This window comes from Oryx dammah, unplaced genomic scaffold (genome assembly GCF_014754425.2).
Source record: "Oryx dammah isolate SB20612 unplaced genomic scaffold, SCBI_Odam_1.1 HiC_scaffold_28, whole genome shotgun sequence".
NCBI classification, from domain to species: Eukaryota; Metazoa; Chordata; class Mammalia; order Artiodactyla; family Bovidae; genus Oryx; species Oryx dammah.
In genome coordinates, this window is record NW_024070212.1 from 95,559,875 (window position 1) to 95,577,659 (window position 17,785).

Here is a 17,785-nt window from a genome sequence, read left to right on the forward strand (position 1 = left end):
GGCATTACTTCCTATTCTATAACTGGAAAGAAATGACATAAGATGGGGGTTACATTCCTAATGTCAGACAATGGAGTCTATAGTATAATAAGTATCACTTAACTCTAAACAAGTGGTAGTAAATGTCTCTGAATTACAGAATATGGACCCTGCTAACAGTTTGCAATCCTTAGGAGGGAACAATATATGACTAGAAGACTGTAGGACATGTTTGCAAAATGGCTGTCTGCTTCTCCACAGAAGTAGAGCAGGGAGGCTGAGTCTAAGGGACCAGGGTTTGCCAGCAGACCTCTTTGTGGCCTTAGCCTGCTCAGCAAGTCCATAGCTTTCTTGAATCAGGTTATACCTACGGTCTCATGTTAAGAGGGGAAGAGTTTCAGCACTGAGGTTGAGGACAGCACCAACACAGAAAGACAGTGAACCACCCAGAAGCTACCAGCACGCTCAGGCCCAGCAGGGGGCGCTCTAACCTCCCTTGTCTGCCCACTTCCTTCTCAGGCTAGAGCCACAGTGGGTAGAACCAGCTACCAAATTAGTGTACTGAAGAGAGTGAGACAACAACGCAGCAAGGAAAGGAGGAGAGTGGAGAGACACCCTGGGCCTCTGCCTGACTTTCATACAAATCTCCATAAACAGTGCCAGGCTTGCTCTGTATTAGTTCACAGGCCCAGAGGTCAGTCTGTCTACCTTCAGAAGCTGTGGCAGACAAGCCAGAGGCCACCCAGATTCTTTGTGCTGAGGTCCAGAGCAGAGGCTGAGTCACCTGCCTCTGGTGATATTTGCTTTACAGCAGCAGCAGCAGTAGCAGGGAGCTTTCAGCTGGGAGCTTTCCCCATTGCCTCTGAATGGGATGGGGAGGGTACAGGATGAGTTTGTGTCCTTTAACTGTAATTCAGTTACACACTGGAGACCTGCCTAAGAGGACCCAACTCCTCATTGTTCTAAGTAGTAAGTGCAGTGCCAAGCTTGGAAGTCTGGAGTGATTAATATTTGTGGAGCATCAGTTCATACACCCACCAGATATTTATTGAACATTTACTGTGTGCCAGGCATTGTGCCAGATGCTTTTGCATACATTGCCTCGTTGGATACTCCCAGCAGCCCCTAGAGGTAAGTATCACTTTCTCAATTCCCAGGTGAGAAAATTAAGAACCCCTAAAAGTAAAATACTTTCTTTAAAATTCATATAGCTAGTGAGAACCTAGACTCAATCCCAGTTCTGTTCCTACTACTCTGCACAGGACCTTCTCCATTAGTTTCCAGGTCAAATCAGATCAAAACAGGAAAACAGGTGAAAACAGATTAACAAGTAAATCATGGCCTCACTGAGAGGTAGGAGGGGATGGGAGAGAGAAATGGAGCATGGAAGTTTCCAGGCTGGGTGTATGTGTGAGGATTTCAGGAAATTTTTAGCATCTACTGCTAGAACCTTGCCTTCTTCCCATCTCTCTTTCCCACACACCTGTGTGAGTCCCTGCTGGGCACTCCAACAGGGTAGGGTGTCATTTATCACTTGACATGCAGAAGCTTCTAGGTCTTCCAGAATTCCTGGAAGCTCAGCAAGGCACAGGACCCTTCCAGGCACCCTATGGGTTACTGACCCCAGGCAGATAATCTAGTTCAAGTTTTGTATCACTCCCTTCCTCTGGAGTATGTAAGCTGAGCCCACAGTGTCCTCAATCATTGTCCAGAAATTTCCTCTGAGTCCTACTTCCTGAGCAATTTAAGGGCACTGAGATTGGAAATTCTTTCCCTCATGGCTCAGCTCAGCCAATGGGGCCCCAGGGTAGATAGAATAGGGGAGATATTATAACATAATATGGACAGCCTTGGTTGAAAAAGTCAGATAGACTGAAATGTGAATCCTAATTCTTCCATTAACTAGCTGAATGGCTTTGGGCAAGTAATTTAACCTCTTTAAGTTCCAGGATCCACATTTGTAACTCAGAAATTGTAATACCTACATCCCAGTTATTGGGAGGATTAAATATAATAACACGTATGTACAACACAGCACCTCTAGTTAATATTATGAAAGTGAAATCGCTCAGTCATGTCCGACTCTGTGACCCCATGGACTTGAGCCTCCCAGGCTACTCCATCCATGAGATTTTCCAGGCAAGAGTGCTGGAATGGGTTGCCATTTCCTTCTCCAGAGGATCTTCCTGACCCAGGGATTGAACCTGGGTCTCTGCATTGTAGGCATATGCTTTACCATTTGAGCCACAAGGGAAGTTAATATTGTAAGAGGTAGTTAATTTGTTAGGAGGGTAAATCTCATGTTCAGTCCAGTTCAGTTCAGTCACGTCTGACCCTGCGACTCCATGGACTGCAGCACGCCAGGCTTCCCTGTCCACCACCAGCTCCTGGAGCTTGCTCAAACTCATGTCCATTGAGTCAGTGATGCCATCCAACCATCTCATCCTCTGCCGTCCCCTTCTCCTCCTGCCCTCAATCTTTCCCATCATCAGGGTCTTTTATAATGAGTCAGCTCTTCGCATCAGGTGGCCAAAGTATTAGAGCTTCAGCATCAGTCCTTCCAAAGAATATTCAGGATTGATTTCCTTTGGGATTGACTGGTTTGATCAACTTGCAGTCCAAGGGACTCTCAAGAGTCTTCTCCAACACCACAGTTCAAAAGCATCAATTCTTCAGCACTCAGCTTTCTTTATGGTCCAACTCTCACATCCATACATGACCACTGGAAAAACCATAGCTTTGACTAGATAGACCTTTATCAGCAAGTAACGGCTCTGCTTTTTAATATGCTGTCCAGGTTGGTCATAGCTTTTATTCCAAGGAGCAAGCATCTTTTAATTTCATGGCTGCAGTCACCACCTGCAGTGATTTTGGAGGCCAAGGAAATAAAGTTTCTCACTGTTTCCACTGTTTCCCCATCTATTTGCTGTGAAGTAATGGGACCAGATGCCATGATATCGTTTTTTGAATGTTGCATTTTAAGCCTGTTTTTTCTGTCTCCTCTTTCACATTCACCAGAGGCTCTTTTGTTCCTCTTTACTTTCTGCCATAAGAGTGACCTCATGTTAAGTTTTCTTATAACAACAACAACAAAACAAACAAAAGACCCCAAAAAGGCACATGAAATGTTTGGAGGTGATGGATATGTCTGTTACCTTGACTGTGATGATTGCCTCACAAGTTTCTGACCTATGTCCAAACTTATCAAATGGTAAACATTAAATATATATATATAGGTCTTTTTAATATCAATTATACCTCAATAAAGCTGTCTTCAAAATACAGTAACACCTATAAAATACTTGGCATAAAGTAGAACTCTCTCCCCAACCCACCACCTTTAACTTGCTAGGATCAGAAACCCCTTTCCTTGAAGCCAAAGCTTTTCTAACTTCCAAATGAGGTACAGACAGAAATACAAACCCTCCCTGAAGACAGGAATGAGAAAAGTACCTGGAAGAAAAACAGCCACACTGAGGGACCAGTGTATTTGTAAGCTGGGGCTCAGAACAAGTAGGAAAACAGGGCTGGACGCAATGTTCTCCCAGACTGACTTGAGGCAGAACTGACAAGACAAGGGGGGGCAGCGAGTATAGGTTCTGTAAGATACCATGTTTTATTAAAATGACTAACAAATCTTAGCAAGATTTATAAGAGCCTCTTTCTATGCTTTTTGATTGGTGTCCCTGATGGCTCAGCTGGTAAAGAATCCACCTGCAACACAGGAGACCCTGGTTCTATTCCTAGTTGGGAAGATCCCCTGGAGAAGGGATAGGCTACCCACTCCAGTATACTTGGGCTTCCCTTGTGGCTCAGCTGGTAAAGAATCCGCCTGCAATGCGGGAGACCTGGGTTCAATCCCTGGGTTGGGAAGATCCCCTGGAGAAAGAAAAGGCTACCCACTCCAGTATTCTGGCCCGGAGAATTCCATGGACTACAGTCTGTGGGGTTGCAAAGAGCTGGACACGACTGAGCGACTTTCACTTTGACTTTCTTTCACAGTGTCTCCAGGGTGTTCTCTGTGAAGTTATCATACCAATACGCTCTGCCAGCTGAAACTGAGGACTTCCCTGAAGCACACTCACCTCTATTAACTCTACCTGCTCTTGTCAAATTCAGCGTGCATGCTGGACAGTGCTTATTTTTCCCCATTTTGCAGAAAGAAGAAACTGGTATCCATGTAATTAAGGCCCTTGCCCATAGTCCACAGCTCGTAAGTAATTCGTACAGGAATTGGGTATACACTCAGCTCAGCCACGTCCCACTGCCTCTCTGCTCAATCCCAAACCTCAGCACTGCTGCTACTCTTGCCTGGAAAATCCCATGGACGGAGGAGCCTGGTAGGCTGCAGTCCTTGGGGTCGCTAAGAGTCGGACACGACTGAGCGACTTCACTTTCACTTTTCATTTTCATGCATTGGAGAAGGAAATGGCAACCCACTCCAGTGTTCTTGCCTGGAGAATCCCAGGGACAGGGGAGCCTGGTGGGCTGCCATCTATGGGGTCACACAGAGTCAGACACGACTGAAGTGACTAAGCCTGACCAATTTATGAAGTCATTTCTATGACACTTGTTTTAATTCTTTCATGTTTAAAATTCACTTTCCTCCTAAGACCTCAAGTTTCTTTTTGGCCCCCATCTCAGTCTTGAAGCCAGACCTGCTTCTCACCTCGGCACCAGCTGTCTTGGTTAGTGTCCTATTTTCCTGCCTGGAAACTTTGCCATAGCCTCAGCTCCCTTCCCTTCTTCCCCCGGCAAAGCCAATCAGTCATCAAGGCTCATTGCTTCTGCCTCCATGATGCATCTGCCTTCCAGCAATATCATGGAGTGACTTAGGAGTGAGATGGTCCCGAATTTTTCCTGTCAACCTCACTTCTTGCGATTTTTGTCTCGTGAATCACTTAAAGCAGAGTTTACTTACCTTGTCTTTAATGCGGGAAATAATACTTATTGGCAGGATTGTCATCCATTTTCCCTCCTCTCCCTTTTCCATGCTTTTCTTCCTCTTTACTCCCACCACTGTGTCCTGCCTGAGTTGCTGGAGCAGTCCCTCGTCGACCTCCCCACCTTCTGATACTCCCTTGCTAATCAATTCTCGCTCTCTCAAAATAAGCATCCACAATCTCTATGAAACATAACCCCACGTTTATGGCAACTCTTTCCAAACAATTATCCAAGCCAAGAGCTTGGATATCATCCCACTTTGGTGTCTTTCTCACCTCCCTGCTGGTCAGGTGCCACATCCTGCTGGTTCTGCCTGCTTGGTGTCTCTCATATCTGTCTAGCTGTGCCAAGTCTTTGTTGCAGCACGCAGGGTCTTTAGTTGCAGCACATGGCATCTAGTTCTCCAACTAGGAATCAAACCTGGGCCCCCTGCATTGGCAGTGTGGAGTCTCGGACCACCAGGGAAGTTCCTCCACTCTTCTTAACTAAAGTAAATCCTTCCCATCATTCAAGACTTATCCCACCTCCATGACATCTTCCCCAATCACACAATTGTAATGAATTGCTTCCTCTTCTTGTGTCTCCCAGCTCTTTGTTGATTTATCTATTTATCAATCACTTCGCTGAGATAATAGTCACCTCCTTCATTATCATCTAATTTCTGAGAGCAGAGACTAGGTTTTATTCATCTCCATTCCTCTCATATCACCTAACACAGCTGCAGACATGCCAGAGGCACTCAGTTAATATAGCAGAATGAAAGAATGAATAAATCTTGAATTCAAAATCTCATTCTGAACTTATTTTAATAACTGGATCCTAATTACAGATCTGTCTTCCCAAAGCACTGACCTCTCTGAGACATTCCACTGCTCAGATTTCATCCGTGGCTCCCCTTACCTACAGAACTAAATTCCAGCTCCATGTGAAAGGCGAAGTCCTGGATGGTCTTCAAGGCCCCACTCTCAAAATCTGTCTCAATGGAGGAGATGGATTTACTTCATCTCCAGTCTTTTCCTGAAGACCAAATTTATTTCTAGAGCCCAAGGCAATTTGATCATTTTTCCTGTAACAATAAAAACAACTATTATTGCTGCTGCCGTGGCTGCTGCTACCACTGCTTCTACTGCTGCCATTACTGCTGCTGCTGCTGCGGTTCTGCCCTGGCCAAGCGCCTACTCAGCTCCAGGGTCCTGCACTCCAGGTTGCTTTGTCTTATGTGATCTCATATAATCCTCACAACAACCCTATGAAGCAGATGTTGTTCCCTGAGAAAGAAAGAGAAGCTTGGAGAGTCTAAGTAACCTGTCTACAGTCACCCGGCTCCTAAGTGGAAGAGCCTGGCTGTCACCAGGTTCCAGGGCTGCGTTCTTTCCACTTTCCCCTCTGTCTCTATATGTTCAGTCCTGAGACTGACAAAATGATACATATTTAATGCCGGTTATAAAAAGTCTCTGCCCCAGGGAACTCGCTGCTTCATCTTTGTTCCTGTGCACGACCTCATTTTGCCTCATTCCCCTGAGCCTGGCTCTAGGCATTTTCTCTGCAGCCGGATGTCCATGCCCACACGTCCTCCATGCCTGAGTCTCTGCCTTTGAAATGACTGCTGAGAAATGACTGTCTTACAGGCAGAGCTGGTGCTACCCTCAGAGTTCTAAGGACAAGAAAGAGATTTTGCCAGGAGATCAGGATAGAGCAATGCTGAGGAGGCCTCTGTTAACCCACCCCTCACCCTACCTTTGCATTAAAAAGGAGATTTCCTCTTCCTTCACCCCAAACCACTTCCTGCCCCCAGGATTCAAATCATAAAGGGAGAAGGATTATAAAATATAGCCACTGGGATGGAGTGTTCTGCTTCCAGCTCTGATACTGCCTGGATGGGTAACATTTTTTTTTAAAAAAGCCTTTTTCCCTGTCTGGAGTTATCCCAGAGCTTCAGCTGGTTTCTGGTTCTTACTCTTTGAAACAGGTACATAAACCCCAACCAACCCACTTTCAAGAGTATTGTGAGGATCCAGAGATAGAATGATTGGGAAAGTAAAGTATTTAGACAAGTCTTTCCCAGTGTTTTTCTCTCTCCTTCTGAGACCTCATAAATGTCCCCTACTTGGCCCATTCCTTGCCTTTGACATGGATTGCCCTGTCATTAATTCATCCAACAAAACTTATTAAACATCTGTGTTTGCCAAGCACTTCTCATTCCTTTCTGCTGACTTGATTTCTACCTGTCTTTCAACATCCCCTCCTCGAGGAAGTCTTCCCTTACCTCCCAGCCCTCAGGGGTAAATCATCTACTGAGCATCTTGAGAATGATCGTCTGAACCTTTCACTTGGCCCTTATCAGTGGCTTTGGCATTTCATTTCTGTGTATCAGCTCTATCCTCCCCACTCTATTTTTCTTTGTTCTTGGGGTGAGAAGATTAGAGATGGAAAAACTGGCTCACTGATTGCTCAGGTCCCAGGACAAGGCCCAGCAGAGAGTAAATACTCACTGAGAACTGGCAGGTATCGCTGCTGCTGCTACTGCTGCTGCTGAGGATGACAATGATGAGCATGGAGATGAGATGCCTGCTCTGAACAGAATGTTTCTGTGAAGCTAATGCCGCTCTGTTTCTCCATCTCTCCCTCCCTCCAGAAATTCATAAATGAGGGTAGCCCCTTACTTCTGGGCAAAGTAGAGCAAACTTGGCTTACAGGTCCATATAGAAAGCTGTCAAACCTTAAACCTAAGAGTATTCATGACAGTGAGAAAAAGAAAGGAGAGGGATGGGGAGAGGCTGAGAGAGATGGAAAAAAAGTGACTGTGATTGATGTAAAATGTGTGTGTACTGGTATACTTGCATTCTGTGTGAGACTTTCATGAGTAATCTCTATATCTGGGTGTGAAAATGCATGTCTGTGTAGTTGTAAATGTGTGTGTGTGTATGCATTACTGAGTATTCAATTACAGATCATTGTCAATTCTAAGCATATTTTTCTATCACCTCCCAGTCTGAGGGCCTGGGTTAAGTTTCTGTTTGAAATTCTATCTAATCTCTTGACATTTCATCCATATTAATGGGTCACCCCCTTTGCCCGGCCTCCCTGAGACTGTGCCCAAATGATGTCAGGGTCACCAGGGTCACCTCTCCTCCTTCCCATTCCCAGGGAAGGCTGATAGGGATTCCAGCCAGATCAGCCCCTTGGGGTAGAAAGCATGCCAAGAACCCTTTCCCTCACGCGGTCAGCAGATGGCCTCGCGTTGACAGCTCTTTCCTGTATGTTGGCCTTTGTGCTCCCGCTTGGTTTTCTCTCTTTCTCCTTCTTCAGGCCAGCCTCGACCAAAGGTTGGAAAAACAGCTGTGGCGTGGTGTTGGGAATGGAGAGACTGCTCTCCTTAACACCCCAATACCCCTTCAAGCTGCTCCTGGAGAAATGAATGGTTCAGAGCCATGATTCCAGAGTATTCTCTTCTGTTCAATTTCAAAGGCACTTGCTCAGGGCCTGTTATAAACCAGCCTGAGTCCTGGGCAGTGTTTGGAAGTGGAGAGTGCTGTCAATAAACACAGAGCAGAGCAGCTACGTGGGCCCCGAGACTTTGATTTTGCTGAAATGCAAATATGCGGGATGGGGATTTTCAAATGTTAAGCCTTGTTCATTGTGCATGCCTGAATTCATTCTTTAGCATGTTTAGAATCCATTCATTCATTCATTCATCCTCAAGGAGGCCGTATGGTTATTAGAAAAAGTGCCAAGTCAGAAGCCTGGATTTAAGCTTGATTCAGCTGCTATCATCTTCCCTCTGAACCTCAATCTCCCCTGCAGAACGGAATGAAGAATGAGTGTTCTGCATAATCCATGGGATTACTTAAGGAACTTCAGGGGAAATGGACCCAGTGGGGAAAAGAACCAACATTCTCCACATGCATCCATTCTACAGCCACACAAGGGGAGCGGGTGAGAGCAATGGATGGGGACCTCAAAATGATACATTAGAAAGAGCCTGAACTGGAAGCAAAAAGATCCAGAATCAAATCCCAGTCTACTAGCACTCATGCAACCTTGGAAAAGTTAGTCTCCCTCTCCCAACCTCAGCCCGCACATCTATAAAATGAGCCTGTTGTAGTAGGTGATCACTAAAGGCTCCTATAATTCTGCCAGCTGGAGTTCTAGGACCCCTCCAACCCAATTTCCCACCTTGAAAGAGGATTTCTTGTTAACCTTGAAAATCATGTCAGGTTTCTAGAACAATGCTTGGCGAGATGTACGGGTAGTAAAGATCCATACTTGGCTCAGCAACACTGGTGGTGATGCAGGCCTCCCAAAGATTCTTTCTGTCCCTCAGACCTGGTGCTGAACCAGAGGCCTCCGGAGAGATGAGACCAGCGGGTGACACGGCGAACCTTGCCTACAGAAGGTGCAGTGCTGCGGACCTAATTAACATCACCGTGTAGTAGATACCGTGGAGCATGTTTGAGCTGCCAGAGAGAATAAATAAAGCAATGTTTTATCTTAAGTGTTGGTTAATGGTGAGTAACAAATGGACTTGTGCTTTATTTACTGCACTTCACTGCACAGCCTTGCTAGGGCCGCCATAGACCATGAGGAAGCACACCCAGATTTCAAGAGCATGCATTATAAATTGCTTGCCAAGCAACTGGAGAAGTGGGACCCTTATTGGATGCTGTGATAGACTCATGAAGAGAGGGGCACGCAGGACAATGGACTCTGGTATCTGACTGACCCAGCTGAGATCTAGCTCTCCACTGTATGACCTTGAGCCACCTCTATGAACCACAGGTTCCTCACTTATAAAACGGGATTAATTAGTGCCTAGGTCACAAGAAGTTTGTGAAAATTAAATGACATGATATAAATAAAGTCCCTAGCAAATGGAAGTGTTCCTTCGAGGGTTACTATTATTATTAGTCACAGCCACATTACTTTTAGGCTCAGTATTTCCAAGATAATCAGTCAAGCCAGCAAGGTGGAACACACATAGGAAGCTACAGACTTTCATCACAAATGGATACTCAAGTGACAGGATCTTCTTTCATCAAAGCAGGTGGTTGTTCATCCACCTCCTTCCTTCATCAGAGAGGGGGTCATTCATCCACCTCCAGCATCCTTCTCTCCTCTCATTATAATACCATCAATCTTCCTTCCTTCTTTCCTTTCTTTCTCTCTCTCCCTCTTTCTTTCATCTTCCCTCCATCCCTCCTTTCCTTCTTTCCTTCCTTCCTTCCATTCATAATGCCTGCCATGGTATCTTAGTTTGGGTTTTTTCAAAAGCAGAGACTGGAACAGAAACTGAGAGCAAGCAGCTTAATCTCCAAGTGATACCTGGAAGCAGAGATAAGGGAGAGGCAAAAGTGACACAGGACAGGGAGAAAACCCAGTAAATGGTGTGTTAATGAGCTAATTATCACTGAGGGGAAAGGTCCTCAATCCCTCCAGAAACTTTCTTGGAACTGGCACAAAAACACTCCCTAGAGTTGTCTCCCCAGAAGACAGGGAGACAGCTGAGGGTTGCTTCCTTGGGTATAAATTCCCCTTCACTTCCTGTCTTGCTCTGCAAGACTGATCCCTGACACAGCCCCAGTCCAGTTCCAAATGCCTGGAACTGTCCACCATGGCTGTTCTGAAATGAGAGGAGTTGAGGAGATGCAAGGCAGGCAGCACAAGCACCTGCTAGGCCTGGGCACAGAAGGCTCAAGTGAGGCATGAGAGCCTTGTCTTTGCTATCCCATGACTGGTAAGTTTGGTGAGTCAACTCTTTATTCCAAGAATCTGGCAAGTGATCACATAGCATTGCATATCCAGTGGTTATATGCTGAGTGAAAGGCTGGAAAGATGGATGGACAGACGGTCTTTCTACTCTTAAGAATAATTTCTACCTACAATGTGGGAAGTAAATGGAGGTTGGGGGAAGTTGGATGTAGGTAGAGTTTGATGTATAGGGGTGATCAACATGGGGCATAGACAGGTAGGTCAAGGAGTCCTCAGAAGAAATGAATCTAGAGCTGGGTCAAGCAAGCTGCATCAAATGTGCTATTGATGCTGGGCCTGTTGACGAAGTTGCCTCAACTTGATACTCCAGCTTGGAATTCACACCACTAATAGTGGCCAGAAGAGTGACTGAAATAAAATTATGAAGAATCATCTCAGGGCAGGATCAAAGGAGGGAGAGACTTGGTGGGTGGAGGGGCAGTAGCCTGAAGCTTGGGCTCAAAGGACCGCAGCTTCAGACACTCCTTAAGCCTTTGCATAGCCCTGCTCTTGCTTATCCACTCTGATATTGCATGAAAGCTGAATTTTCTTTTAATAATTAATGCATTTGAGGAAAAAGGAAATTAAAAACAACATGTTTGTTATACATTTTGAAGGTATCTTTATTTTTTTTTAATTTTATTTATTCATTTATTTTTGGCTGTGCTGGGTCTTCGTTGCTGCACAGGCTTTTTTCTAGTTGTGCCAAGCACTAGCAGGGGCTACTCTATAGTTGCCGTGCTCAGGCTTCTCATTGTGGTAGCCTCTCCTGTTTCAGAGCACAGACTTGTGGACACTTGGGCTTTAGTAGTTCCGGCTCTCAGATTCTAGAGTGCAGGCTCAATAGTTGTGGCACACCGGCCCAGCTGCTCCACTGCGTGTGGGGTCTTCCCAGATCAGGGATCAAACCCATGTCTCCCGCATTTGCAGGTGGATTCTTCACCACTGAGCCAACTATATCTTATTATAGTTGAAATCTTAATCAACTACTATAAGTAATGTTTCCTTTTGCATGATTAAAAACATCATGCATTTGACATTTTAAAAATAGGAAAAAGCATAAAGAAAATAACTTACCACCACCAAAAGATAACTCTATGTATTTTAACAACTTTTCATAATTTCATATTGATAGGTTTAGACCTTTCCCCCCACTGAGCTCCCCGGCTAGATGTGTATATGCACTGTTCATGTACAGTTCTCCATGTCATCAGATATTCATTGAAAGTAATTTTTAATGATTATGTGATATTCTATCATACTGTTGTTTTTCAGTCACTGAGTCACGTCTGAGTCTTTGTGATCCCGTGGGCTGCAGCACTCCAGGCCTCCCTGTCCCTCACTATCTCCTGGAGCTTGCCCAAGTTCGTGTCCATTCTATCATACAGATAAACCTAATATATTTACCCATTCCTTCTTGTTAGACATTTAGGTTATTTCCCATTTTTTTATGTTAAAATTTTGCTGTTATGAACAGAAACATGCAAAACCCTTCATTTGCAATGTGTCCTTTAAACTTTGCTACAGACCTTTGAGGTGAGTACTATATAGATTCCTTCTTTTACAGGTTAGGAAACTGAGGATCTGAGCAGAGTTAAATGACTTTTCAAAGGTCACTTAGTTCAAGTTATCCCCAAACAGGCCCTGAAGTAAGACCCAAGTACAAGGGATTTATGCAAGAAGGGGTCTCAAGAAAAAACAGTAAGGAAATGGGAAAATGAGATGATGAGAGTAGGCAGCCAATGAAATGTTCATTAGCAAGCCAGCTGCCACTGCAGATAACCAGAACCTACCTCTGCTGGGGAAACTTGGGGAGATGTGTACTCACATCTCAGGATTATCACACTCCTGGGATGAGAGAGATGGGCATTTTTCACAAACTCCAGTCAGCCTTGGTTAAGGCTGTTCCCAATGAGCCTAAATTCCCTGTCATTTCTAGACAGCTGCAGTTGGGGCCAAAGCAGTCTCTAGTGGCCATATAAATACAGCTGCTGGCAGTCAGAAGCTGGGGCAGTGTTCCAAATGATGAGGGCAAGGGGGTAAGAGTGAGTGCTGGCCGGGGCCACTATGGGCAGTCACATAGCTAGCTTCGGAGCCGGGATTTGAACACAGATGTACCTGAGTCCAGAGCCCATACTTTTAATGACCTGACTTTGCAGATTCACAGAAACTCCCTGTGACCTTGGGCAAGTCACTTCATCTCTCTGAGATCCAGGATCTGATGAGGATAATAATGCTGTCTGCCACGTCTGACTCAGAGCATTGTCAGGAGATGACGGCATGGATATGTCAGCATTTTGCTTATCAGCAAGGCCAAGGTTGGTTCAACATTACTGATCATTCCCATTAGGGGGGGTAGGAATCACTTCAGGCAGACATTCAGTGCTCTCCTGATGATAGCTAATTAAAGGAAATTAATAGAAGATAGGCTGGTTCCCTGAGTTTATTAGCTGAGTAGTTTTCTAGATTCATTACATAGAATGCAATGTACACACAGCTTATTGAAATACAGTGTAAGTCCTTGATGAACTTTGGAGCATTCCATTTTTCTGGTGAGAGGGAGATGAATACACAATTGCTTATCTCTGTGCACTGACAATCTCCAGGTCTGAATTCTCCCAGGAGGAAGTTTAATTGCTCTGTAAGCTTCAAATTCAAGGGCTCCTCAATGCTAAGCTCCTGACGAGCTGCATTAAAGTAAAAATGACAAAGATGCCAGTTGACATATTTATTAAATATGTCGATCTTAATGGGGCCGATGTGGGCTGCTCATACCAAGGAGGTTATCAATAGGAAGTCAATATTTTTGCATCCCTTCGCCCCAACCGAAGTCCACATTTAAGGGTAAGGTCAAGACACACTGGAAATTGAACCCTGATCTTGCTGACTTCAAAATCCTTGTTTATCCTCTAAAACCTAGCCTCCACTATATTCTCTCCTGTTGAAGACATTTACCACTTTACCTACTGCTGCTGCTGCTGCTGCTAAGTCGCTTCAGTCGTGTTCAACTCTGTGCAACCCCATAGACAGCAGCCCACCAGGCTCCCCCGTCCCTGGGATTCTCCAGGCAAGAACACTGGAGTGGGTTGTCATTTCCTTCACCAATGCATGAAAGTGAAAAGTGAAAGGGAAGTCGCTCATTCGTGTCCGACTCTTAGCGACCCCATGGACTGCAGCCTACCAGGCTCCTCTGTCCATGGAATTTTCCAGGCAAGAGTACTGGAGTGGGGTGCCATTGCCTTCTCCAACTTTACCAACTACTGCAAAGCAAATGTGAATTAATTGTACAGAACTATTCCTATGAGACAGCTACCTTCACCAAGATTCCTACACCCGGGCCCCACCCCAGTCCAGGTCTGTGTAAGCATTTGTCTAGATTGTTTTGGTAATGTGGAACATGAATTAACATTTCAGATCTTTGGGTTTGAAAAACTACCATGTTGACTTACTTCTAGGCACTATGGCGGTAATTGAAGTAACTTTCACCAGGTGAGTAATGGTGCCAATGCTTCCAACATCTACTACTACTAATGCCAGGAGATTTACATGCATTCTTAATGCTCCCAATAACCCTGAGAGGAAAGTATACAGTCCCCACTTTGTAGATGAGGAGTTGGAGGCACGAAGAGTAACATAGCCAGGGCCATGTCACTAGTGAGTGGTGGAGGGGGGAGTCACACACACTTAAGTCTGGCTTCAAAGCCCAAGCACTTGACACCATGATACCACCTCCAACAATCCAGGTGTTCCCCAGCCTCAAAATGCAGCTTTCAAGCCCTTGAATTTTGTCAGTAACTCCAGATCCTCATCTCTAGCCTAACACCATTCCAAAATTTATACTTGAAAACTTTGCCACAAAAACACTCCAGGCCAGGATGGTTTTGCTGATGAATTCTATCAAACATTAAGGGAAGAAATAATACCAATTTTCTACCAACTCTTCCAGATAACAGAAGGGGAAGGCAATACTTCCCACTGTATAAATTCAATTTCTTTAATAGGTATAGAACTATCTGAGGGAGATACCTGTAAGCAGCAACTAGGGGAGAGGATAGCTAGTTTAATGTAATAACCCTAAATCCAAAAGAATATGGCCTGTTTGAGAAACAGGATAGAGGCCAATAGCATGGAGCATAGAAGGCGAGGAGGCAGGTGGGGAGGATGTACTGTGGGCCCACACCATGTGGGGTCATGGGTGCCAAGCTAAGATGCCCAAGTTTCAACTGACCCATTTTTAAGTTTTTTTGCCCTAAGCCTGATGTGAAACAAAAGAAGGGTTCTTGTTTGATCTTGATTGATATTTATAAGGGTGTCTATCTTAAAATAAGCCATTAAGTTACTCTGTTTTGTGTGATTTTCTATATTTACATTTTATTTTATGATAAAAAGGTTTTTTTTCTTTTTAAATTAACTATTATTGGATTACAGTTGATTTACAATGTTCTACTAGTTTCTGCTGTACAGCAAAGTGAATCAGTTATACATATATCCCTTCTTTTAGGTTCTTTACCCATATATGTCACTACATAGTACTGAGGAGAGTTCCCTGTGCTATACAGTAGATTCTTATTAATTATCTATTTTACATATAATAGTGTGTATATGCCAATCCCAGTCTCCCAATTTATCCCTCCCTCCTTTCCCCCTTGGTAACCATAAGTTTTGTTTTTTATATCTGTGACTCTATTTCTATTTTGTAAATAAATTAATTTGTTATCATTATTTTAGATTCCACATATAAGCAATATTACATAATATTTGTCTTTATCTGACTTCACAACACAAGAGAAGACTCTACACATGGACATCACCAGATGGTCAACACTGAAATCAGATTGATTATATTCTTTGCAGCCAAAGATGGAGACGCTCTATACAGTCAGCAAAAACAAGACCGGGAGCTGACTGTGGCTCAGATCATAAACTCCTTATTGCCAAATTCAGACTTAAATTGAAGAAAGTAGGGAAAACCACTAGACCATTCAGGTATGACCTAAATCAAATTCCTTATGATTATACAGTGGAAGTGAGAAATAGATTTAAGGGCCTAGATCTGATAGAGAGAGTGCCTGATGAACTATGGATGGAGGTTCGTGACACTGTACAGGAAACAGGGATCAAGACAGGAAAAGAAATGCAAAAAAGCAAAATGGCTGTCTGGGGAGGCCTTACAAATAGCTGTGAAAAGAAGAGAAGCGAAAAGCAAAGGAGAAAAGGAAAGATATAAGCATCTGAATGCAGAGTTCCAAAGAATAGCAAGGAGAGATAAGAAAGCCTTCCTCAGCAATCAATGCAAAGAAATAGAGGAAAACAATAGAATGGGAAAGACTAGAGATCTCTTTAAGAAAATTAGAGATACCAAGGGAACATTTCATGCAAAGATGGGCTCAATAAAGGACAGAAATGGTAGGGACCTAACAGAAGCAGAAGATATTAAGAAGAGGTGGCAAGAATACACAGAAGAACTGTACAAAAAAGATCTTCACGACCAAGATAATCACGATGGATGTGATCATTCACCTAGAGCCAGACATCCTGGAATGCGAAGTCAAGTGGGCCTTAGAAAACATCACTACAAACAAACCTAGTGGAGGTGATGGAATTCCAGTGGAGCTATTTCAAATCCTGAAAGATGATGCTGTGAAAGTGCTGCCCTCAATATGCCAGCACATTTGGAAAACTCAGCAGCGGCCACAGGACTGGAAAAGTTCAGTTTTCATTCCAATCCCTAAGAAAAGCAATGCCAAAGAATGCTCAAACTATCACACAATTGCACTCATCTCACATGCTAGTAAAGTAATGCTCAGAATTCTCCAAGCCAGGCTTCAGCAATACAGGAACTGTGAACTTCCTGATGTTCAAGCTGGTTTTAGAAAAGGCAGAAGAACCAGAGATCAAATTGCCAACATCCACTGCGTCATCGAAAAGCAAGAGAGTTCCAGAAAAACATCTATTTCTGCTTTATTGACTATGCCAAAGCCTTAAGACCATGTGCATCACAATACACTGTGGAAAATTCTGAAAGAGATGGGAATACCAGACCACCTGACCTGCCTCTTGAGAAACCTATATGCAGATCAGGAAGCAACAGTTAGAACTGGACATGGAACAACAGACTGGTTCCAAATAGGAAAAGGAGTACTTCAAGGCTGTATATTGTCACCCTGCTTATTTAACTTCTATGCAGAGTACATCATGAGAAACGCTGGGCTGGAAGAAGCACAAGCTGGAATCAAGGTTGCCAGGAGAAATATCAATAACCTCAGATATGCAGATGACACCACCCTTATGGCAGAAAGTGAAGAGGAACTAAAAAGCCTCTTGATGAAAGTGAAAGAGGAGAGAGAAAAGGTTGGCTTAAAGTTCAACATTCAGAAAACGAAGATCATGGCATCTAGTCCCATCACTTCATGGGAAGTAGATGGGGAAACAGTGGAAACAGTGTCAGACTTTATTTTTGGGGCTCCAAAATCACTGCAGATTGTGATTGCAGCCATGAAATTAAAAGACGCTTACTCCTTGGAAGGAAAGTTATGACCAACCTAGATAGCATATTGAAAAGCAGAGACATTACTTTGCCAACAAAGATCTGTCTAGTCAAGGCTATGGTGTTTCCAATGGTCATGTATGGATGTGAGAGTTGGACTGTGAAGAAAGATGAGTGCCGAAGAATTGTTGCTTTTAAACTGTGGTATTGGAGAAGACTCTTGAGAATCTCTTGGACTGCAAGGAGATCCAACCAGTCCATTCTAAAAGAGACCAGTCCTGGGATTTCTTTGGAAGGAATGATGCTAAAGCTGAAACTCCAATACTTTGGACACCTCATGCAAAGAGTTGACTCATTGGAAAAGACTCTGATGCTGGGAGGGATTGGGGGCAGGAGGAGAAGGGGACGACAGAGGATGAGATGGCTGGATGGCATCACAGACTCAATGGACATGAGTTTGGGTGAACTCTGGGAGTTGGTGATGTATAGGAAGGCCTGGCATGCTGCAATTCATGGCGTCGCAAAGAGTCGGACATGACTGAAATGAACTGATCTGATCTGACTTCACTCAGTATGCCAACCTCTAGGTCATCCATGTCTCTGGGAATGGCATTGTTTGTTCTTTAT

At 44.1% G+C, this 17,785-nt stretch overlaps 1 protein-coding gene across 1 annotated transcript in view; it reads left to right on the top strand.

Moving 5' to 3' along the window:
* The window catches only part of LOC120856171 (cytosolic carboxypeptidase 6-like), a 63,341-nt gene extending 53,918 nt beyond the window's left edge, over window positions 1-9,423 (top strand). Inside the window, exon 4 of the mRNA XM_040231215.1 lies at window positions 9,248-9,423. Coding sequence (XP_040087149.1) covers window positions 9,248-9,356 — 109 coding nt within the window. The 3' untranslated portion in view covers window positions 9,357-9,423. The remainder of the gene's footprint in view (window positions 1-9,247) is intronic.
* The last annotated feature ends 8,362 nt before the right edge of the window (window positions 9,424-17,785 follow it).